The sequence below is a fragment of the Lontra canadensis genome, unplaced genomic scaffold (assembly GCF_010015895.1).
Source record: "Lontra canadensis isolate GAN:19392208 unplaced genomic scaffold, GSC_riverotter_1.0 scaffold24, whole genome shotgun sequence".
Classification (NCBI taxonomy): domain Eukaryota; kingdom Metazoa; phylum Chordata; class Mammalia; order Carnivora; family Mustelidae; genus Lontra; species Lontra canadensis.
This window is the reverse complement of record NW_022631018.1, coordinates 3,209,786-3,233,757: the sequence shown is the minus strand read 5'-3', so window position 1 is coordinate 3,233,757 and position 23,972 is coordinate 3,209,786. Positions and strand designations below refer to the sequence as shown.

At 37.0% G+C, this 23,972-nt stretch overlaps 1 protein-coding gene across 3 annotated transcripts in view; it reads left to right on the top strand.

Annotated features, from left to right (window-relative positions):
- RNF2 (ring finger protein 2) overlaps positions 1-19,748 on the top strand; it is a 44,068-nt gene extending 24,320 nt beyond the window's left edge. For all 3 annotated transcript variants that reach the window (XM_032862635.1, XM_032862636.1, XM_032862639.1), the window contains exons 2-7: positions 8,221-8,309; positions 11,041-11,201; positions 11,818-12,033; positions 16,066-16,338; positions 17,276-17,447; positions 17,732-19,748. In XM_032862635.1, coding sequence (XP_032718526.1) covers positions 8,223-8,309; positions 11,041-11,201; positions 11,818-12,033; positions 16,066-16,338; positions 17,276-17,447; positions 17,732-17,833 — 1,011 coding nt within the window. In that variant the 5' untranslated portion in view covers positions 8,221-8,222 and the 3' untranslated portion in view covers positions 17,834-19,748. The remainder of the gene's footprint in view (positions 1-8,220; positions 8,310-11,040; positions 11,202-11,817; positions 12,034-16,065; positions 16,339-17,275; positions 17,448-17,731) is intronic.
- Positions 19,749-23,972: the final 4,224 nt, after the last annotated feature.

The window sequence follows — 23,972 nt, the reverse complement described above, 5'->3', positions numbered from 1 at the left end:
GGGGGGGGGGGGGGGGGGGGGGGGGTGGCGGGAAGCAGGCTCCCTGCTGAGCAGAGAGCCCTATGCAGGGCCTGATCCCAGGATCCTGAGATCATGACCTGAGCTGAAGGCAGAGGCTTATTAACCCACTGAGCCCCCCAGGTGCCCTTGCAATGTGCTTTTTAAAAAGTTAATGTATGTTGTATATGTATTTTGAATTCTGTGTCAGCATGTATAGCTTTGTCTGTATCCCGTGTAGCCATATTCCTGTTGGCAGACACATGCAGACTTTTACGATGTTTTTGCTATCACAAACAATGCTGTGATCACTATTCTTGCATATATGTTTATTGCATACCTGTATGAGAATTTTTGTTGGATAGATTTCCTGAGAGAAGCATTACAAGGTCAGAACTTTTTTTTTTTTTTTTTTTTTAAAGATTTTATTTATTTATTTGACAGGCAGAGATCACAAGTAGACAGAGAGGCAGGCAGAGAGAGAGAGGGAAGCAGGCTCCCTGCTTGAGCAGAGAGCCCGATGCGGGACTCGATCCCAGGACCCTGAGATCATGACCTGAGCCGAAGGCAGAGGCTTAACCCACTGAGCCACCCAGGAGCCCCAGGTCAGAACTTTTGATGGATTCAGGCTGCTTTGAGAGGTGAAGATTCAGCCAGTACAGTACAGTGTTATTTTTGATTTGGCTAAAGAGCAGAGACAGTTCTTTTGGTATATTTTCTTTCATTGGCATCTATTTGTCAGATACAGTTTTTTGATTCATAACCGTTAATTTTATTGAAATTTTTAAAAAGATAATGAGATTATTTCAGAGTTTAAAGTACCTGTGTATGTTAAAAAAATATATGTATGTACATATATATGTATAAGTATGTATATATATGTATTGAAGTTATGCGCTAATGTGTCTGTCTACTATTAATACTTTTTTTGGGAGTAAATCATATTTTTTCTCATTTAAATTAACATATAATGTATTATTAGTTTCAGAGGTAGAGGTCAGTGATTTATCAGTCTTATGTAACACCCAGTGCTCATTACATCACACGTCCTCCTTAATGTCCATCAACCAGTTCCCCATCCCTCTATGCCATCCATCACCTCTCAGCCCTCAGTTTGTTTCTTACAATTAAGAGTCTCTTATGGTTTGTCTCCCTCTCTGATTTCATCTTGTTTTATTTTTTTCCTCTATTCTCCTGTGATCCTCTGTTTTGTTTCTTAAATTCCACATATAGTGAGATCATGTGATAATTGTCTTTCTCTGATTGCCTTATTCTGCTTAGCATAATACCCTCTGGTTCCATCCATGTAATTGCAAATGGCAAGACTTCATTTTTTGGTGGCTGAGTAGTATTCCATTGCACACACACACATACACCACACACACACACACCACCCCATCTTTATCCATTCATATCTAGGCTCTTTCCATAGTTTGGCTATTGTGGACATTGCTGCTATAAACATTGGGGTGCAGGTGCCCCTTGGGATCACTACATTTGTATCTTTGGGGTAGATACCTAGTAGTGCATTTGCTGGGTCATAGGGCAGCTCTATTTTTAACTTTTTGAGGAAGCTCCATACTGTTTTCCAGAATGGCTACACCAGCTTGCATTCCCACCAGCAGTGTAGGAGGGTTCCATTTTCTCTATCCTTGCCAGCATCTGTTTCCTGACTTGCTAATTTTAGCCATTCTCACTGGTGTGAAGGTGGTAGTGCATTGTGGTTTTGATTTGTATTTCCCTGATGCCAAGTGATGTTGAGCGTTTTTTCATGTGTCTTTTGGCCATCTCTGTATCTTTGGAGAAATGTCTGTTCATGTCCTCTGCCCGTTTTTTTTTTTTTTTTTTTTTAAGATTTTTAAAAAATTTATTTGACAGAGATCACAAGTAGGCAGAGAGGCAGGAAGAGCGAGAGGAAGGGAAGCAGGCTCCCTGCTGAGCAGAGAGCCCGATGCGGGGCTTGATCCCAGGATCCTGGGATCATGACCTGAGCCGAAGGCAGAGGCTTTAACCCACTGAGCCACCCAGACACCCTTCTCTGCCCATTTCTTGATTGGATTATTTGTGCTTTGGGTATTGAGTTTGGTAAGTTCTTCATAGATTTTGGATACTAGCCGTTTATCTGGTAAGACATTTGCTAATATCTTCTCCCATCCTGTTGGTTGTCTTTTGGTTTTGTTGACTGTTTTCTTTTGCTGTGCAAAAGCTTTTTTTTTTTTTTTTTTTAAATAAGATTTTTATTTACTTATTTGAAAGAGAGATAGAGAGAGCACACGAGTGGGGAGGAGAAGGAGTAGCAGGCTCCCCAGTGAGCAGGGAGCCTGATGTGGGGAGATGTGGGGCTTGATTCCAGGACTCTAGGATCATGACCTGAGCCAAAGGCAGAGGTTGTTAACTGAGGCACCCAGGCGTCCCTTGATTCCCCTGCCTTAAATAGTTCTCTTTCTCCTATTGATTATGTAACCCAGAGCCCCTTTTTGTATCTTTTATATGGCACTCAAGAATTATTAGTTTGTTGTATGCATGTTTGTTCTGTTTATTGTTGGTATTTCTAGCACCTTGTACAGTGCATGGTGCTCAGTAGATAAATTAGTATTTGAGTGAGTGAATGAACTATTTCTAAACTTATGAAAGGATTAGGGAAGGAGAGGGACCCACCCAGATACATAGGCCTATTCTTAGGTCCTTTGGATAGAAAGACTTCAGGAAAATTGATAACCTGTAAATTAAATTATTGGAAAACTGTCCTAGCCCTGGATAACTCACTGGAAAGCTTTTGTCTAGGTCAGGAATATACATGTGTACCCCAATTTGAAGATGCCTGGTTAAATCATGTTAAGATCAGCTTTAGTAAGCAGTCATTCTCTACTGTTACATATCCTGTAAGGTTCTTTTTTTCCTTTCTGAGTATTTTCCCTCAGTCATTTATTTAACTTCTGTTGAAAAGCAGGCTCTGTAGCGTGGGAGAAGATATTAAGTTGTATTTCAGTCAAGCCAGAAAGGTAGATATGTAAGCAACTATAATGCGATATAAATTGTACTTTGATTTTTTAAAATTTTATTTATGTATTTATTTGCAAGTGTAACCATTTCCTCTGGCTTCTTTCAGACTTCTTTCCTTCATCTTTGAATTTCTGTAGTATGAAAATTATGTGCCATGGTGTAGTGTTTTTGGCATTTATTCTGCTGGGAGTTCTCTGAGCTTCCTGGATCTATGATGTGATATCTGACATTAATTTTGGGAGTCATTAAAACAGTAATGACTGTCCTAGGAAACAGTCATTACTGTTTTAATGATTTCTTCTGTTTCTTTCTCCTCCTCATATTCCCATTACATGTAGTTAAATATTTTGAGGTTAACCCACAGTTCTTGGATATTCTGTTCTGTTCTTTTTTTTTTTTTTTCAGTCTTTGTTCTTTTTTCTTTTCAGTTTTTGAGGATTCTATTGATCTTGTCATCCTCTAGCTCAAGAGCTCTTGCCTGAGCAGTATCCAGGCTACTAATAAGCCCATTAAAGGCATTCTTCATGTCTGTTACAGTGTTTTGATCTTTAGCATTACTTATTGTTTTTTTTTCTCAGGATTTCGAGCTCCCTGCTTACAGTGCCCATATGTTCTTATGTCTACTTTACTCATTAGAGCCCTTCACATATTAATCATAGTTGTTTTACATTCCTGGTGTGATAATTCCAGGACTGTTTTGCCATGTCTACTTCTGATGCTTGCTTTGTGTCTTCAGATTGTGTTTTTGCCGTTAGTATGCCTTGTCATTTTTTTTCTAGATGGCCAGACATGATGTACTGGATACAAGGAACTGCTGTAAATAGGCCTTTGGTTATGTGGTAGTGAGATGTAAGGGGAGAGGTAGGGCTCTATAGTCTTATAATTAGGTCTCAGTCTTTTAGTGAGACTAATACTATGGACTATGAGCTTCATTAGTGGTTCTCAGTTATTTTCCTCCCTCCTTAGGTGGGACAGGATGGCTAGAATAGGGTGGAGTTGGGTATTGCCCTTTCCTAGGTCAGTTAGGTTCTGATAATATCCCAGCATGTTTGGTTCTGATTAACTAGTTTTTCCTAAGGGTAGGCCTTGTTAAGAAGAACATACTGCTCTGGCAAGCATTAGGGGGATTTTTCCTATTATTTCCTGTGGGAATCTGGTCAAGCTTCTGGAGGTAAATTGCATAGTATTTTGGGGGTTCTCCTATGACTGAGTCCTCCTGGAGTTTTTAACTATCAGACTTCTTTGCCCTGAGCCTCCAGCAATTTTTCAAAGATCTTATTTATTTACTTAGAGAAAAAGCAGGAGGGGTAGAGGGAGAGAGAGAGGATCCCAAGTCAACTTCACACACAGTGCATGGAGCCCAACGTGGGACTTCTTTCATGACTCTGATATCATGACCTGAACCAAAATCAAGAGTTAGATGCTCAACCCACTGAGCCACGTAGGTGCCCAGCCATTTTTTTTTATTGCACTTCAGACTTCCCTAACTGACACTAATTCCTGTTGGAGTTTCCACTCCTGAATTGCTCTGTTAAGCTGAGATTCCCTGTATTTTGTCTTTCCTGTCTTAGAGGCAGTGGTTTTCTTGGGTTGTCCCCTTGCTTATGGACTCAAGAAGAGTTTTTGATTTTTTAGCCTCTACAGTTTTTACTTGTTAGGACAAAGTGGTGACTAACATGTGGAACTGGAAACCAGAAGTCTAACCTTTTTCTTGTTTTAAAAAAGATAAACTAGGGGTGCCTGGGTGGCCCAGTTGGTTGGGTGTCTGACTCTTGGTTTCATTTCAGGTCGTGAGCTCCCAAGTCGCGGGATTGCCTGTGGCCAGCTTTGCGCTCAGTGTGGGGTCTGCTTGTCCCTCTCCCTCCCTCTGCTCCCTGCCCCCAACACACGTGTGCTCTCTGAATCTCTCTCAAATCTTTGAAAAAAGGTAAACTTATTAAATCTTGCTATGTATAACACGTAAGAATTTCTCATCTCTTTTTGCATATTCTCCTCATTCTGGGTAGTCACTTCTTGGGGGTGCTGTCTTGAAAAAGCTTCGGAGATAACTTTGAGCCCCTTGCAGAAGGATTGCGTGATCTGCCATACATGTGAAGACACATAAGTCAGCATGAAAGTGCCAGGTATTTTCAGTCACTAAAAGAATATCGTGAATATTGTATTGCTATTTCTTCAACTTTGGTTATTGAAGCTGCAAGCTTTCAAAATCTGCCTGTAACTAAGTTTTTTTTATCAGATTTATTTTCTATTTCTGCCAAGTTATCTTGTCCAGACTAATGCTCACTTTTCATTTGTACATTCTCTCCACAAAAGTGAGAGCCTAGTTTGTGCAGTTTGTTGGATATCTCTTATTCAAGTATAATTGAGGTGTTGTAAGTTGGGTATTGGGCCAGGTAGACCTAGATCTTTTTCTGTTGTACTGCAAAGATCATCAGGAAGTAGTCATTCAGGAAGCACATTTCTGTTGCTGCAAAGAATTTCTAAGATTACTTTTTCTGACCTCATTTCTCATCTTCGCTGGCTTCATGTCTTCTCTCCATCCTTTCAGGTTATAGTTATTCCTAGGTGACCCATTCTTGTTTTCTCTGTCTATATATTAGTAATATCTGTACATAGATAACTCCCAAATACTGTTCATTAAAATGAGAGTTCATTCTCTTATGAAAAACAGAAGCTATATGTGTTTCACATTCTTGGCTTAGACAAGCAGAAATGCAGCTTCTAACGAAGTGAAAGTAGAAGAAAGGTTTTAAATGATTTTGGGGAAGGGTAGAGTTTAGATTAAATTTAAATGACACAGTATATTGGCATAAAGAGGAACTAGTTCTTGAAAGCTTTTCTGTTTAGTGACTGCCCAAAGTAGAAATCTGAGCTTCCTTTTACACAGATAGAGCATGGCCTTTAGGCCATGTATTATGTATATTTATGTATATACTTCTTCTGTGTGTGTTAATTATGTCTTGAGACAAAAAAAAAAAAATGGAATTTTTAAATCTTAGTTTCCATTGACCCTCCTTGGCCAGGTCACAGGAGAGGCCACTAGATATTATTGAGATCTACACTGCTGATATGTTCTCAATAGAGATTGTGGTTTTGACAGTCAGCAAGATTGTATCCTTTTTTTGGGTCTCAGGATAATCTGCTGTATTGTTTGGTAAGGTAACATCCATGCAATAGCAGTTAAGACTCCAGATACCAGGAAACATATGATTGTAATATAGACACGAACAGAAAGACTGGAAAACTTATCAAAGCCACAGAAATCCTAGTTTTGCCAAATACAGGAAAATCTGCATCTACAACTAACTTGTGAATTATTTCCTGAATCTTGTTGCCACAGGAATACAAATATCTAAATCAGATATAATTTGGTTATGTGCAGGAGAGCTGATATCTCTAGAAGTGAGCCTTCAGCAGAAGACTTTTATTTGATGGTTCCCGTTAATTTGCTGGGGGAGCTTTCTGGAGACAGAAGAAAGGACTATTCTGTTTATAGTGGACCTTAGGTTAACAGTTAAAGGTTGGGACATGGGATTAGGATTTGAAATTATTAGAAATTCCACCTGAGTAATTTTAGTTCTCTGAGAGATTCATTATGTTGTGGTAGGATTTATGGCAGAAATAATGGCACATGTATCTACCAGGAAGCACAGAAAGCTCAAGGAATTTTTGCTTGTTTGGGAGTCCACTAGTTCTGATAAGCAAAATGACTGAGAATACTCAAGGTACACTCAGTGGATGGCCTTGACATTGTAAAACTTCTTTTTTTTAAGGATTTTAAAAATTTATTTGAGAGAGCATGAGCAGGAGGAGGGGGCAGAGGGAGAACACGCTCTCTGCTGAGCAGGGAACCCGATGCAGGCCTCAGTCCCTGGACCTCTGATAATGACCTGAGCTGAAGGCAGAGGCTTAGCCAACTAAGCCACCCAGGCACCCCAGTCTTGAAATTGTTTAAAAAAAAAAAAATCACAACTTGCTCATTTGAAATGTTTCATTATATTTATTTCAAATTTTGTGCTTGGGCAAGGGAGAAACTTCATATGGAATGTGGCTTTTGTTAAAAGAAGAGGCAAGGTATATAGAATTTTAGAGGGGGCTAGAATAGAGGTTAAGTTTCAGGGAAGTGCTTTTAGTTCTCAAAGCAAAGTTGCACTAATTGCTCATTGTGTGAGTTCTTTTTCTTTTTTCTTTTTTTAAGATTTTATTTATTTATTTGACAGAGAGAGACACAGAGAGAGAGGGAACATAAGCAGGGGGAGTGGGAGAGGGAGAAGCAGGCTTTCTGCTGAGCAGGGAGCCTGATGTGGGGCTGGATCCCAGGACCCTGGGAACTTGACCTGAGCTGATGGCAGACCCTTAATGACTGAGCCACCCAGGTGTCCCAAGAGTTAGTTTTCTAAGACCATCTTCTTCTCATGTATCCTAGATCCCATTCCCCTATTCAAAGACCACACAAGCATAGAAATTGGCCTTAACATTGTTCAGTTTATTCATACCTTGAGGGGAGAGGCAGAATTAATATCAGGGTGGTGAGGAGACCTTGAAATCACATTAAATGGTGGGCCATAGGCAAAACCAGAATGTTTGGCCAAAAGGAAAGAAAAATCCGGTGGAATACATAATAGTACCCAAATATTTGAAAGGCTGTCATACAGAAAAATTATTAGTCATAATCAGTGTGCCTCCAGAGGGCAGCTGTGGGATGAATAGGTAGCAGTTTTGGGTTCAGCATTAGGAAGAGCTTTCTGTACATTATAAACTGACTTACTATATCAAGTAGGGGATTTTTTTTCATGAGTGGAGCTGTGAAAGTAGAGGCAGAATGATCAGGAGTTTAAAGTACTATGAAGTAGATTTTGTTATCTCTGGCAAGAATTTACCATACAGGAGAGTCTTAAGTTTTCCTGGTATAGTTCTAAGTTCCAGGACCGTGAATTTTAGAAGCATATTTATTGTTTAGAATTAAGACTTGATTTCTGTACATTCAGTAATAATTTTAGGTCTTTCTTTGTGCTACGTGTTAGGCATTCAGAGATTAGTGATGGTCTCTTGCACTCAGGTAGCTCATATTTATAAATGAAAAGATTCTTGCACTTTCAGTTTTTGAGGAGCTGGTGTGTCATTTGATTATTTTTAGGATTCACAATTCCAAAAAATCACCTTTGAGATTTACTTTCCTTCCGGATGCTGAAATTATTATTTTTTTCTTTTTATTCTTAGCAATGTCTCAGGCTGTGCAGACAAACGGAACTCAACCATTAAGCAAAACATGGGAACTCAGTTTATATGAATTACAACGAACACCTCAGGTAATGAAGACTAAGATAAATTTGGGGGAAATATGACACATGTGGAAACCGGGATACATTTTTAGAAAATGAAACGTTGAAAGAACAAAATGATAATAATGAACTTATATATAGGTAGTCTTGTGTATGTTTGGTTTACACTTCATTCATTGATTCAACAAATAATGTCAGTGTATACTCTATACCAGGTCTTATACTAGGCACTAGGTGAAGTGAATAAAATAGATGCAGCACCAGCTTATGGAATTTAGAGACATTAAATGAATAAATCCACAGAAGTACACATTTGAGAAGTGTAAAGGGGGAAAGTCCTCAGTGCTATAATAAATAACAATGGGAGGGGGCACTAGAGAGATTAAGAAGGTAAAGATGGGAAAGACTGGGGGAGGAGCAAGTTTGAAGGAGATAAACATGCTTAAACTGAACTCATTTTGAGATGCCTGTTAGGCAGGCAGAAATGTTAACCTAGGGGTCTGTACTAAATATAAAATTTTGGGGGGGTGTCAGCACATTTTAAGCAGTGAAAATAGGATAAGATCACCTGAAGAGAGAGATAAGCAGAGGGGCCCAGAATTTCATCCGAGGAGCTTCAACATTTAGAAATAAAGGAAAAAATGGAAAAGGAGCTGGCAGAGGAGACCTCTGAGAAGGAATAGGCAAAGTAAAGAAAAATCGGAGATGGAGAGAGGATCAAAATCTAAGAGGAGGCGTCTTAAAGAGGGAGGGTGTAGTTACTGTGTTCAATACTTCTGAGAGGATAAGTAAGGTGAGGATTACAGAAGTGCATGTTGTATGTGGCAGTGTGTACTTCATGACCTTGGCAGGAGTAAATTCACTTGAATAGATTGTGCCGTGTTGAAGGGGGGAAAAGTGAAAATGTGTAGGTAATTTTTCAGAGAAGTTTCATTCTGTAGAGAAGCAGAGAAATGGGAGTAGAAACTGGAGGGAAACATGGAATTGGGAAGTTTTAAAATTTTGTTTATAAGATGGGAGATAAGAGATGCACCAAGGACATCCCCGTGGCCCGCATGGCTTTCAGGTGTATCGGTCAGATTTCACTAGACAGCAGCCCCATGCAGATACTACTCTAGGCTGATCTAGTGGAGAGTCCAGAGATTGCTGAAGCCTGAGAGCAAATAAAGTAATCGAAAGGATATACTTGAAAAGGGAGGAAGGAAGGTACTTTTGATAGGAAGAGGCATATTTTCTCTTTGTGGCAAGAAAGAAGATTTATAGAAAGGTCAGAAAATGAGAGAACTCAACAGTGAAATTTGAGGTAAGGTAAACTTTTGAATGTTCAGATGTAGGAAGTTCTGCAGATAAAAGAAAAGGTGTGAAATAGCATAGAAAAAACAAGTTTGTTACAAGAGAAACTTATTGCTGAGGGTGTTGAACGCCAGTTTGAAACTTGTGAAATTTTTAGTGATACCAGTCTGGTTGATTCCCCCCCTTTTTTCTACCACAGTGCTAGACACCTGCACAGGTACATAGATCAAGAATGTGGATGGTCATGTTTATCCTGGGCTGGGATTTTGCTAGGCAAGTTTTAAAGAGGAAAAGGACAGACTTGGTTATTAGCTGAGTCGTCGTCATACTCTGATAATTTCCTCATTTGTGAAATGGAGGTTTTAATTCCTGAATCAAAAGTTTGTGTGTATTGAATTAGGTAAAAACACTGAAAGTGCTTTCTATAGAGAGGTTGAGACATAATAAGTCATTCAAAAATAGTGGTAGTTACTGTAAATGTAAAGATATTTTACTTGAGTCCTTCATGGACAGTATCTTAATGGACAATAGTTTCTGTGTCTTTCCCTGTAGAGGAAACACAAGTGTGGAGAGCCAGTGAAAAAAGGAACTCTCAGTAACATATGGGAAGCCTTTTATTTCTACCTGCACCTTCCTCTTCAGGAGCCACCTATTAGACATCTTTCCTCAATCCATAGGAGCCAGGATTGGTAACTTTAGAGCTAGATAATTTGTGCTCAGTGCCACCTTGTGGGAAAGGTGGGTAATGGTGAAGAAAGCAGGAGTCATCTCTGCCGCTGGGAGATGTGCTGGAATTCTACACTGGAACTCCAAATGCGTTTTTGCACTGAAACATTTTTACACATAACAGTTAGAAATACTAATACTGGTACTGTGGATTAAATTAGTTTGTAGGTTAGCCTGAGAACCTGACCACTTTGTATAAAACTGCTTCTGTGGATCAAGACTTAAGATTCAAGAAGTGCTTTCAAAATGAAACCCTGTTAAACTGTGTGTAAATTAGAAATACTTGTATTGGAATCTAAAAATATTTAAATGGATGGCATGAAATATATAGTTTGTTATCAAAATGGTAGAATTTGTGGAGATAGAAGAATTAAAGTTTATTTAGCTTTACCTTCCTCATTTTGAAGGTAAGAAGACAATGTTAAATTATTATTTAGAGTCATGTTAATATGGTTGGAAATAGAACGTAAGGCATCTGATTCTAAATTCAGTGTTTTTTTATTATGTTACTTGGCTTTTCAACACATTATTATGTTATTTTTTAGCGTTAAATTAAGATAATTGGTGGGGCTGGGGTGTTGGGGAAGATTATGATAAAACTGAGTTGATAGTGGTGGTGGTGGTTGGGTGATGGCTACATAGCTGATTTTTGTCATTTTCAGTACTTTCGTTATGTTTGAACTTGTCCATAATAAAAAAAAAATAGGTAGCATTTAATTTTAAAGTGACTCTTCTATAGGAGGCAATAACGGATGGCTTGGAAATTGTGGTTTCACCTCGAAGTCTACACAGTGAATTAATGTGTCCAATTTGTTTGGATATGTTGAAGAACACCATGACGACAAAGGAGTGTTTACATCGTTTTTGTGCAGACTGCATTATCACAGCCCTCAGAAGTGGGTATGTTGGAATGAGTTATACTAGGTATTTAATTATACCAACATGGTGCTTATATGGGTTTTGAGAAATATGCTCTAAGTATTCATTTGAGAATTGGAAATTTTCCTAAATCTAAGTTTTAATTACTGGAGAATCTTTGTTTTGAAACAGTTGGTTTTATACAGTTTAAAAAGCTTTATAGCATGAGTATTTGTTTTGAGGAAATTACAAAGCATGAAACAATGGTTCTTCCACTTCTAAATTATATAAAAAGTATCTTCATGAATGCTATTTTAATAAAAGAATAAATTAATATGTACTAGTGATTAAATTTTCCTTGTAGGACATGGGTATCAAGGAACATTTATATTAGCAAGGAATAGATTTTTATTTCTAAAATGATTACATTTGAATTATCATTGTAAAGTAATCGAATTTTTGCCTGTTGGCAAATACTGCCCCAAATCTTGCTTACTCTCCAATCAGATTTTCAAAGAAATTCAGATTAATCAGTTTAAATTTCTGTGACTGAGTAAAGGTATTAGAATAGAGATAACTATCCAGAAGTTGGATGTTTTTGTCCTTAGCTCAAAGATACTGACATTGCTTACATTTTCTTTCCCCTCTTTTTATTTAGCAATAAAGAATGTCCTACCTGTCGGAAAAAGCTAGTTTCTAAAAGATCACTAAGGCCAGACCCAAACTTTGATGCGCTTATCAGCAAAATTTATCCAAGTCGTGATGAGTATGAAGCTCATCAAGAGAGAGTATTAGCCAGGATCAACAAGCACAATAATCAGCAAGCACTCAGTCACAGCATCGAGGAAGGACTGAAGATACAGGCCATGAACAGGTACATGGGAAAGAAGGCCAGTGATGGTGGCCGTTTTTCTGAATACTTTTATTCAAGTATTGAATTTACTTAGCAGCCTCCACTTTGAAAAAGATACAACGTCACAATAAATAGAAGTTCTGCATGATTTCCTTTCCATGCAGGCATAATATATACCTCCAGGCGTTAATAGGGTTTTTGGTTTACAATACTGTTCTCTGTTGTACCCACTTCCCCCTCCAATTACCATTTCTTTTTTTTTATTTCTATAGCAAAACTGCTTGAAAACTTGTGCTCACTATCTCCAGTTTTCTCCCATTCTGTTTTGAACCCCCTGTATTCAGGCTTTTTTTCCGCTCCCCTACCTCTATATAACTTTATCAAATTTTCCATTGACCTCCAAATTGCAAATTTTAATTACTGATTCTCAGACCTCATTTTCCTGTCTTCCTCAGCAGCATTTGACACTTAATTTCTCTTTGAATGGTTTTCTTCACTTGGCTTTCAGGAGATAATATTCTCCTGGTTCCTTTTGTATAAATTAGCTTATTCCTTAACTCAAATTTAACATGTCCAATACTGAACTTTTTATTCTTACCCCCTACTCCTCTTCATTCTTGTTCATTTCAGTTGATCGCAACTGTCATTCCACTTGATTTAGCCAAAAACTTTGAAGTCACCCTTAACATTTTTTTTTCTCACGTTGTATATCCCAATCTGTGAATAAATATATATTTAACTTTCTCCATAATATATCCACATTGGTCTAGGCCACCACCATCCTTCATTTGAAGTATTGAAATAGCCTCCTAATTGGTCTTTTTATTTTCCATGCTTTTCCTTACAAAGTCTATTCTCAGCACATCAGCAAGAGTGATTCTGTTAAATTGAAAGTCAGATCATGGTTCTCCTTTGCTTTGAAGCCTCTTATATCTGTCTTCTCTTCGCTTTCAGGTTAAATGACCTTAATGATGGCTTTCAGCACCCTGCATAATCTGGCCACTTTCTTACCCTCATTGTAGTTTCCTTTCTGATACTTCCTAATATATTCAGGCCTCAGTGAGAGTCATCGTTTTCCAAAGTAAGAGATGCCAGTAAAGCCCCATCCCAGTTTAGTGTTTCTCACCTTGGCTGAACATCAGAATCACAGAATGTTTTAAAATTTTAGGACCTTCAGTATCATCCCAAACCAAACAAATCAGAATCTTTATTGAGTTCCAGGCATTGCTATTTTTAAGGTTCGGAAGTGGTTTTGAAGATGTGCTACATTGTAACTATATTAAACTGACCTACAACTCTATTGAGCAAAGTAAAATAAAGTATTAAGTGTTGAATGTATTTATTTTGAAAGAGTTATGCATTTCTAAGAGTTTGAGGGACTTTAATGGTGTTCATTTTAGATACCATTTTAAGCAGGACAAAGAGTCCCCTTTGCAAAATCTTTTATAGATAGTCCTTTGATTTTGCTTCAACATTTCTAATGGTGGGCGTATGTGATAGAAACTCCTTTCGTTTGTTCACAACTTTATTACAGTTTCCTTGCTGATCTTCAGATTTCTGAAGCATGGTTTTGTCTCAAGGCCGTTTATACTTCTTATTCTCTCTTTAACGAACCTTCCTCCAGATAATCCACATGGCACACTCTTTCTTCAGATGTCTGCTAAGTTCCCATCTTCTGCCTCAGGACCCCAACCATCTTATCCTCCCTTCTTCATATTTCTCCACAGAACTTATTCTCTGACATGTGTGTGTTACCTGCTACATAGAACAATATAAGCCCTTAGAGGGCAGAGAGATTGTCAGTATTTCTGATTGTTATAATTGCAGTGCATAGAACAATGCTTGGCTTCAGATAGCTGCTCAGTGACTATTTCTGAATGTATGAATTTTTTTAAGTTCTATTATTTTGAATTAAAATTAGTTTCTTATGTGTAGCAATCTTGATCTGTCTTTGTCAAAATATTTATGTTGGATTCTTATTTCAGATTCTGCTTCTTTCTACTAGTTCTTTAAGTAGTAGAAGCTAATTTTTTTTTTTTTTAAGATTTTATGTATTTGTCAGAGAGAGAGAGTGTGTACAAGCAGGGGAAGCAGCAGGCAGAGGAGAAGCAGGCTCCCTGCCGGGCAAGGATAGACACTAAATATTGACATTCCTAATTACTGTTATTGTTCCTCAAATGACATTTAAGTTTGATGGTGTAAGTCTTGAAATGCTACCTCTAGAATGGTATGGAGTATTATACATATGATTTGATAAATGCAAGATATAATAAGCTATTCATCTCTATTATGAACATTATTTTAAGAATGATGCCTGAAATAAATTGACCCAGGTCTGTCAACCTCACACTTTTTTGGAAAGAAGTTTGGGATAAAAATAAATACATTAAGACAAGTAACCCTGTTAGATTACTTTATAATCAACTGAAACAACTTTGCTTTTGCTTTAGTTGTAGATTTTAGGAAATATTTAAGTGTGGTCTTTATATTTTCACTGTTGTATTTTCCTGTTTCATAATTTTGGCCTGTTCATATCATATATATGTATTTTAAATTGTGATAAAAAAGATATAATGTAAAATTTACCATCTCACCCATTTCTAAGAGTACAGTTCAGTATTATAAATACATTCACATTAATGTATAACCAATTTCCAGAAATTTTTTATCTTATAAAACTGAAATTCTGTACCCATTAAACAACTCATTTCATCTCTTGGCGACCACCATTCTACTTTCTGTTTTGATGAATTTGACTACTTTAAATACCTCATATACATGGAATCGTGACTGGCTTATTTCACTTTTTGTTAAGATTTTATTTATTTATTTGACAGAGAGAGATCACAAGTAGGCAGAGAGGCAGGCAGAGAGTTGGAGGGGGGGAAAAGCAGGCTCCCCGCCGAGCAGAGAGCCTGATGCAGGGCTCGATCCCAGGGTCCTGAGATCATGACCTGAGCCAAAGGCAGAGGCTGAGCCACCCAGGTGCCCCTTATTTCATATTTTTAAGACTAATATTTCACTATATCTGTTTATATTGTTTTGGATCATAGTTTTGTCATTTGATACATTAATGATCCCCACTTAATTTTGAAATGATATATAGATTTCATAAACAGTATTTTGTGTTTTTGTTGTTTTTAAAAAAAAAAAAATTACAGGTTCTTGAGCATGTTTCCTAAGCAGTGGGCTATGATTTGCTTGTACTGGCAGTAAACAAGTAATAATGATACTATCTTAGAAGTGCAGGTCATTTCTCATATTTCTTTCATATACAGGTAGAGAGGGGGGCAGTGCGGTAGAATGTGCATCACATCTTAGCTCTAGTTCTGGTACTTACTAGCTTATAACCATAGAGCTTTGAACTTCAGTTTCATTGGTTTTCTCAACTATAAAATGACGATAATGTTAACTACCGTGATGATCGTTTTCCGTAACCATTGTTTTGATGAGTAAGTCAGATATGTACACAAAGCACCTTGCCCAGTTATTGGTGTTTTTTTTGTTTGTTTCTGTTTTCGAGCTTGTTAGACTGCTTCTGTATCCATGCTTGTGATTTAGCTCTCCATCTCATTTTTCTCACCAGCATAATTTTATTTTGTATTAGCAGACTTTGAGTGAGGTTGGCAGGGAGGGACTGCTTAACATTCTCTTAAATCTTGTTTCCATAAGAACCTTTAATTAAAGAGGCATGAATATCTTCCTTTAAAACTTTTGCATTTTCATTTCTGAATCATGTCTTTGTTTAGATTTAAAATCTCATAACAAAATTTATCAACATGTAAATAATATAATTCCTATAGTCAACAAAGAAAATTATTTTTGTGACTATAAACATTTGTTTAAGTCATTCAAGTATATCTGTGTGAGTAAGGTTCTTTAGAAATTTCTGGGACATGAAGTTTCAAAATAAATGCCATTATCCAGCTTGGAGCAAATTCAGTTATGAAGACTTTTTTAGAATTCTAAAGTTCAGTAAACATGTTTCAAAATCAATGCATTCAAAAGGTCCAAATATAAATTTTATGCAACACCTTATTTTTCCTTCACTAGATTACAGCGAGGCAAGAAACAACAAATTGAAAATGGCAGTGGAGCAGAAGACAATGGTGACAGTTCTCACTGTAGTAATGCTTCCACACACAGTAATCAGGAAGCAGGACCTAGTAACAAACGAACCAAAACATCTGACGATTCCGGGCTTGAGCTTGATAATAACAATGCAACAGTGGCAATTGATCCAGTAATGGATGGTGCTAGTGAAATTGAATTAGTATTCAGGCCTCATCCCACACTAATGGAAAAAGATGATAGTGCACAGACAAGGTAAGTGTGTAGGTTAGCTTCAGATTATTTGAATTCATAATACTTAATTTGGAGTTAAAAGGCAATTTTGTATAAGAAATAAGGGCAGTATTTGTCATGCCATTGAATGCCAGGGTTCTTTTGGATGTTCTGGCTGCCTAGATTACAATTTTCTTTCTTCTTCGTGTGCTTCCTACCCACATTTGTGTATCTAAAAGGAGTGACTCTGGGGCATCTGGGTGGCTCAGTCTCTTAAGGCTCTGCCTTCAGCTCAGGTCATGATGCCAGAGTCCTGGGATTGAACTCTGTGTTGGTCTCCCTGCCTAGTGGGGAGCCTGCTTCTCCCTCTTCTGTCCCTCCCCCCATTCACTCATGCTTTCTCTCTCTCTCTCATATAAATAAATAAAATCTTAAAAATAAATGAATAAACAAAAGGAATGAGCCTCCTAGGTAGAGGGGGAAGAAGAGTCCTTTAACTTGTTCAAAGAGTGATTGAATTATAAACCAATCTTTAAGAAAAAGTCTCAAGATTAGTGCTTCTTGGCTCTGTTTTAAAAACCAGAAAATTGATCAGTTCTTAGTATAAAATTTGCTCAAAATTTTATTATTCCTCTTGCTGCTGTGGATGGTAGAATTTTGCTTCTTGGGGTTGAGGGGTATTTTCTTTTCCACTGCTGCAGTACTCCTTATATTTGTTTGATTTTTGTCATGTCATATTTACAGATGGTAAGGTAGAGCTTTCATGCCCTTGTAGACAGATGGTGAGTTTGTACTTTCCCCTCTTCTGCACCTTGCAATAAAAAAATGTTTAGATAATAGAGGAGTAAATTTTTGGTACTCTTTTATCAGTAATTGAGACATTTACATTTTATTCAGCTTGTTAGAAATGTATTCTATAATTTGAGTATGTTTTTATCATTAGTGTAGAAATTAAATTATTAATGATTTATTTTTCCAGATACATAAAGACTTCAGGTAATGCCACTGTTGATCACTTATCCAAGTATCTGGCTGTGAGGTTAGCTTTGGAGGAACTTCGAAGCAAAGGAGAATCAAACCAGATGAACCTTGATACAGCCAGTGAGAAGCAGTATACCATTTACATAGCAACAGCCAGTGGGCAGTTCACTGTGAGTATTTAAAAGAATAGGCTGTTGAAACCGGGAGCACATTGACCATCTGAGACTGGCAGGTAGTTTTGGTGGGGCCTAATAAAAATGGTCAGGACCCTGAGACCCTGACAGAATGAGAAATTGCAATGGGGTAATTATTTCGATATCTTTTGGTTGTCCTTTTATGAATAGTATGTGACAAGTTTTATCCTAAGATTAAAAAAAAAAAAGGACTTTGATGTTAGTTTCATCTCACTGCTGTGCTTTGAATAGTTTTTTAATTGTTTCTTTTTCTGTTTTAGGTATTAAATGGCTCTTTTTCTCTGGAATTGGTCAGTGAGAAATACTGGAAAGTGAACAAACCCATGGAACTTTATTATGCACCCACAAAGGAGCACAAATGAGCTTTTACTAAAACCAAGTCTGAGAATGAACTTTTTTTATAGCCTATTTCTTTAATATTAAAGATGTAACGTCTTTACTTTTACGGACAGAATCTTGGATATGTTGTTCAGTTTTCTTTCTGAGCCAGACTCGTTTACACTATAGAATCTTTTCCCCTTAATTTAAAATTTCCTTTTTGGAAGGGACTGCAGTTATTCAGGACTTTTTCTTTCCTTTTAAAAATATATCTAAGTTGTATGTTTTCATGAAGTATGGTTCCATTTGGAGCACCCTTTTGACCCAGGAATTTTTCACAGTTCCATATTCTTAAGTGAAGATTCAGTTGGCTGTCCTTTTCCCTCCCCTCAAAAGTTTTTTAGGCCTACAGAATGTTAAATAATATGTATTTTGACTTTTTTTCCTGGAGTCTTGTATATTTATAGTTTTCTATATAAGCTGTAGTATCTTCATGAAGACCAAGGCTCAAACTTACTGTGCTTAAAAAACAATTCTCATAGGATTATTATTTTCATGGTATTTTCTTCCATAATATCTCATTTTTTAAAAAAGGTTCTTTATGAACTTAGTGTCCATTGTCATGCAATGTTATTTTTTTCCATTTTTTCCCTCTAATTTTGGAATTTCTGATCCTGGGAAAGAGAAACAAAATGTCAAGTTCTATGAGAACTTGGTTCATTTACAGATTTCACTGAAGAAAGAAAAATTAAATTGGTCTTATGTAGTCTTCAAGTGTATATTTAAAGAGGTCTTTTTGTATTAGCTTTACTGTCACTTCAGTTCCTTTATTATGTGTGTTTGATGTTTTTTCCTATTAAAATACCAGAGATATGGAGATATTTTGCACTTTAGCCTTGATGAAAAGTACAAGATAGGTTCAAAGCTTCCCTAATTCTTTTCTTCTTGGTAGCCACGTAAGTTTCAAGAATATAACATGGCACATAAACTAACTAACAACTGGAAAAAAAAAGTTTACTTCAGTTTGAAAAGTGTGTTCAGCATTTTGGGTGGCCCTATCACTTTATAAATTTGGTGCTCTGCTAATCACACTCTAGAGAGGCAAGTTAGTGGAGCTTGAGCCCTGCCCTAGTGAAAGATTATTTTGTAGAAGAATGTCAGCAAGTAGGGTAAAGTCATTTTGTTCTTCTTAATTTAGTTTTATATTTAGGGACAGTGTTGGGCTGTTAGAGCCAGAAGGCTTTATGACGATAGATCAGAAATAAGATTGACTTGTGTTTTGCTTTTCATCACTGTCCTGATTCCAGGTATGTTTCCAGGTTTATAAATATCACAGTATTTACAAAGACTTGATTGCATTGAGAAATTAACCTCAAAGGGTTTTTTTTTTTTTTTTTTTTTTGCCCACCAGGGTTGAGTAGTCCTCCAGTTCCATTGTAACTAAATAAACTGTCTAGACATTGTAAATATTTATCTGTCATTTTTGACAGATTGTGGCCAGCTTGATGTTTTAAATCTTTAGTCCAATATGAAAACTTAAAGGCTCATTAAATTTTTTACTGTCTTACTGGAAATATTTCAAATATGTTTTTATAGTTTTATTGTGCCATGAAATTTGAAGACCACCAAAAATCAAGGGAAATTTTGTATTCAATTCCTTTTCTGGTGTAATGTTAAGTTGTATAGATTATTAATGCATGTCCACTGCATATAACCCTGGTTTTGTGATATAACTGCTTAGATTTTATTCGTGATATTAGATTAGTGGTTGCATTAAATAACTAAATTCCCATTGTGATTAATTGAAATTTTGTCTTGAAGCAGAAAATTATTTGTGAATATAAGCTTTGTGCTTAGAGAATGTGTTTCTATCTGTTGGTATGGGAGGATGTAAACTGCGTCATTAGTGAATTCATTAGATGTGTAATTCTTTGCAAAATATAATAGGTATTTGGTAGAGCACTGAGTGTAGTTTGTGTGTGTGTGTGTGTGTGTGAGTGTGTATGTGTGTGTGTGTGTGGTGGGTGGGTACTGTTGTGTGTGTGTGTGTGTGGTGGGTGGGTACTCTTTATCATCACCACCAACCAAGGTTTTGTAACTCTTTATCTAACTTGTATACCCACTCTTTCAATTGAAGAACAAAAAGGCTCACCAAATGAGGTAAGGGCTTTTAAGATACATTATCATTTTAAAATTTATTATAGTAAAATATACATAACCAAATTTACCATTTGAACCATTTTTATGTGTATAAATCAGTTGCATTAAGTACATTCATGGTGTTGTGTACATCACTGCTATCTAGTTTCACAACTTTAAATTCATCATCCCAAACAAACTCTGGATTCATTAAACAGTAACTCCCCATTCCTTTCCCCATCCTCATCCCTCAAGCCCTTGGTAAACTTTATTGTTTCTCTCTTTGAAGTTGACTATCTATCTTAGGCACCTTTTATAAATGGAATCATATAATATTTGTCCTTTGTGTCTGTCTTATTTCATTTAGCATGTTTTTAAGGTTCATCTGTGTTGTATATTTATGTTACATTTTGTTTATCCATTTATCTTTGGATGGACACAGATTGATGGACACTTTTTGCTGTTAGACTAATTCTACTTTGTACATTTTTGTACAAGTATCTATTTGAGTCCCTGTTTTAAATTCTTTGAGTATATACCTAGAAGCACAGTTGCTGGAATATATAGTAATTCTATGTTTAATTTTTTGAGGAACCCCAAACCATTTTCCCCAGGCCCTGCACTGTTTTATATTCTCACCAGCAGTGTACTAGGATTCCAGTTTCTCCACATTCTCACCAACACTTGGTATTTGTTTGTTTTTTAATAGTTACTCTAATGAGGGTAAAGTGTTATTTCATTGTGGTTTTGATTTACATTTCCCTAAAAGCTTGTGATACTAATCTTTCATATGCTTATTGGCTGTTTGTATATCTTCTGTAGAAAAATGTTCAGATCTTGCTCATTTTTAATTGGGTGGTGATTTGTTGAATTGTAGGAGTTTTTTAATCTATTATCAGATATACGATGTCGAAATACTTTGTCCCATTCTGTGGGTTGCTTATTTACTCTCTTGGTAGTGTCCGTTGGTGCACAAAATTTCTAATTTTGATGAAGTCTAGTTTGCCTATTTGTGTTGTTTTCATTGTTGCCTATGCTTTTTGTGTCCTATCTATCCAAGAAAGCATTATCAAATCCAGTGTTAGGAACGTCTTATATATGTTTTCTTCTAAGAGTTTTATTTATAGATTTAGCTATTATATGTAGGTATTTGATCCATTTTGAGTTTTGTGCATGGTAAAAGGAAAGGATTCAGCTTTGTTGTTTGCTTTTGGATATCCAGTTTTTCTAGCACCGTTTGTTGAAAAGACTGCTGTTTTTCCATTACATTGTCTTGGCAGTCTTACTTGAGATTGACTATATCTCAATTGAGTATATATGTGAGGGTTTATTTCTGGGCTCTGTATTTCACCTGGTCTATATATATGATTGTCCTTTTGCCAGTACCACACTGTTTTGATTACTGTAGCTTTGTTGTAAGTTTGACATTATAATTTAAAATTCTTTGAACTCTGTGAAGATCATGTTTCCCTTGTACATTTTAGGAAATTGAGGGTCAGGATTCTGATTTAGATATCTAAACATGAAATAATTGAAATGCTAGATGAGAAAAGGTGTCTTTTTTTTTTTTTTTGAGAAAAGGTATCTTTTTAAAATCCCCTCACATTTCTACTTAGAAATACTTGCTTTTATAAAAATAAAATAGAAACATAGTTATAAGAAAGGAATATTTGCATGCAGTTGTTGTCACTATAAAAATTACTTCCTTGAGAACACTTCTAAATTAATGGAGTAAGGCCTCTGAAAATCTGTTCTTCCATAAAAGTGAAGAGAACACTGTGAAAGTTGTCAAAATTGAATTTTTCAGAACTCTGAAACTGAACTAAAGGCTTTCAGTAATCTGAATATTTGCCAGTAATAAAAACTGTAAGTTCCATAGCATTAGAGATTGCTCTACCCTTTTTCCCCCACTTCTGGATAGCCTTAAAAAGGAATAGCCTTGCAACTATGGTAGTAGTGAAAATCTGCAGCCTTGGAACCCCTGGAAGGGGCTTAAAGCTCCCTAAAAAGCCCATCCCAGAGAATCATCACTATTTGACTTCTCTGGTCCTTCACTGAATAGCTCTAGTCCCAGAACTTGTCTTTATTTGATCTAACTCTGCCTGTGTGTATAGAGCTCTGTCTACAGCCTGTTTGTTAAAAACAGCTTCAGTTGTTCAGCATAGCAGTGTTTCGAGGCAGTGACACCAACTGGGACTAAAAAGAAGGTAGCCAAAAAAATAAAAGGAAAAGCTGAGGAATGACATGTCCGTGTAGGACTTTGAAAAGCTTCAGCATATTCCTGTGAGTATCGAAGGCCGCATGCATGTGCAAGGCTATATGCATTCCCGAGGGGGAGAAGAAGTCACTCATTGTACCTGTGGCACAGCATGAGCCTCTGCAAGCAGGAAGTGAATACTAGGGTCGAGTTGGGAAAAAAACAAAACAAAACTACATGTTGTGGTGTTGGCGGCCTATCCCAACACACTAACAGAGCACTTCAGCAAGGCGGAGGGAGTGATGCCATTGTTTCAAGGCGCGGAAGCATTAGTGTTAGCTGACCTCTAAATTCACGAAGAAGAATACAGTGACCAACAGCAAAAACGCGCTGTCTCCCTAGAATTAGCCCAGGAAGGTCACTCAACCTGCATTGTTGTAAATGTCGAGTTTTCAACAAAAATTTACAATATATGTGAAGAAGTAGGAAAGAGTGAAGATACCCACATGTTGGACTTACTAAACAAAGAGTTTAAGTTAGTGTCTAAAAACGTGTCCAAAGAACCAAAAGAAACCATATCTTAATAAGTAGATATGAGAACAAATGAGAATAACAGTAAAGAGGTAAAAATTATGGTAAAACAACCATAGAGAAATTCGGGATTGAAATAATATAGTGAAATAAATTCATAGAAAGATAATCCTGGGTGTCTGGCTGCCTTAATCAATAAAGCATGTGACTCTTTTTTTTTTTTTTTTTTAAGATTTTATTTATTTATTTGACAGAGAGAGATCACAGTAGACAGAGGCAGGCAGAGAGAGAGAGAGAGGGAAGCAGGCTCCCCGCTGAGCAGAGAGCCCGATGCGGGACTCGATCCCAGGATCCTGAGATCATGACCTGAGCCGAAGGCAGCAGCTTAACCCACTGAGCCACCCAGGCGTCCCAGCATGTGATTCTTGATATCGGGTTTGTGAGTTCAAGCTCCACATTGTGCATAGAGCTTACTTAAAAAAATTAAAAATAGAGGGGCTAACAGATTTGAACTGGTAGAAATATTCAACAAATGAGAACACAGTCCAATTGAGAGTATCCTATCAGAAAAAGAAGGGGAGAATGCTGCAGAGACCTGTGGGACACCCATCAAGTGCATAATGAGAGTCCTAGAAAGAGGAAGAAGAGGGGCTCAACGAGTATTTTAAGAAATAATTGTTAAAAATTTTAAAAATTTGATGAAAAACATCAATCTGCACATCAAAGAAGCTCAACAAATGCTAAATAAATAAGACTCTTGTAAGCAGCAAGAGGAAAATAATCACATACAAGGGATCTTTAATACAACTAATAGCTTCCTTATGAGAAGTCACAGAGGCCAGAAGGTAGTGAATGACAGACATTTAGAGTCATGAAAGAAAAAGCCAACTGAGGGGGTACCTGGGTGATTCAGTCGGTTAAGTCACAGCATTCAGCTCGGTTCATGATCCCAGAGTCCTGGGATTGAGCCCAACATCAGGAACCCTGCTCAGCAGGGTGTTTGCTGCTTCCTTTCCCTCTGGCCCTCCCCAGGTGTCCCAGGGATGAATTATATTTTATAATGATAAAAGAGTTCATCAGGAAAACGTAATAATTATAAACATGTATTCAAACAGCAGGACCTTAAGATATATTGATGATGCAAAAACTGGCATAATTGAAGGGAGAAATCGACAATAATAGTTGAAGATGTTAATACCTGTTGTCATGGGGGACAGTTCACCTGGGCAGAACATCAGCAAGGAAAGAGAAGACTTGAACAACACACAGTAAAATGATGTAGACCTAACATACCTGTAGCATACTTCACACGACAA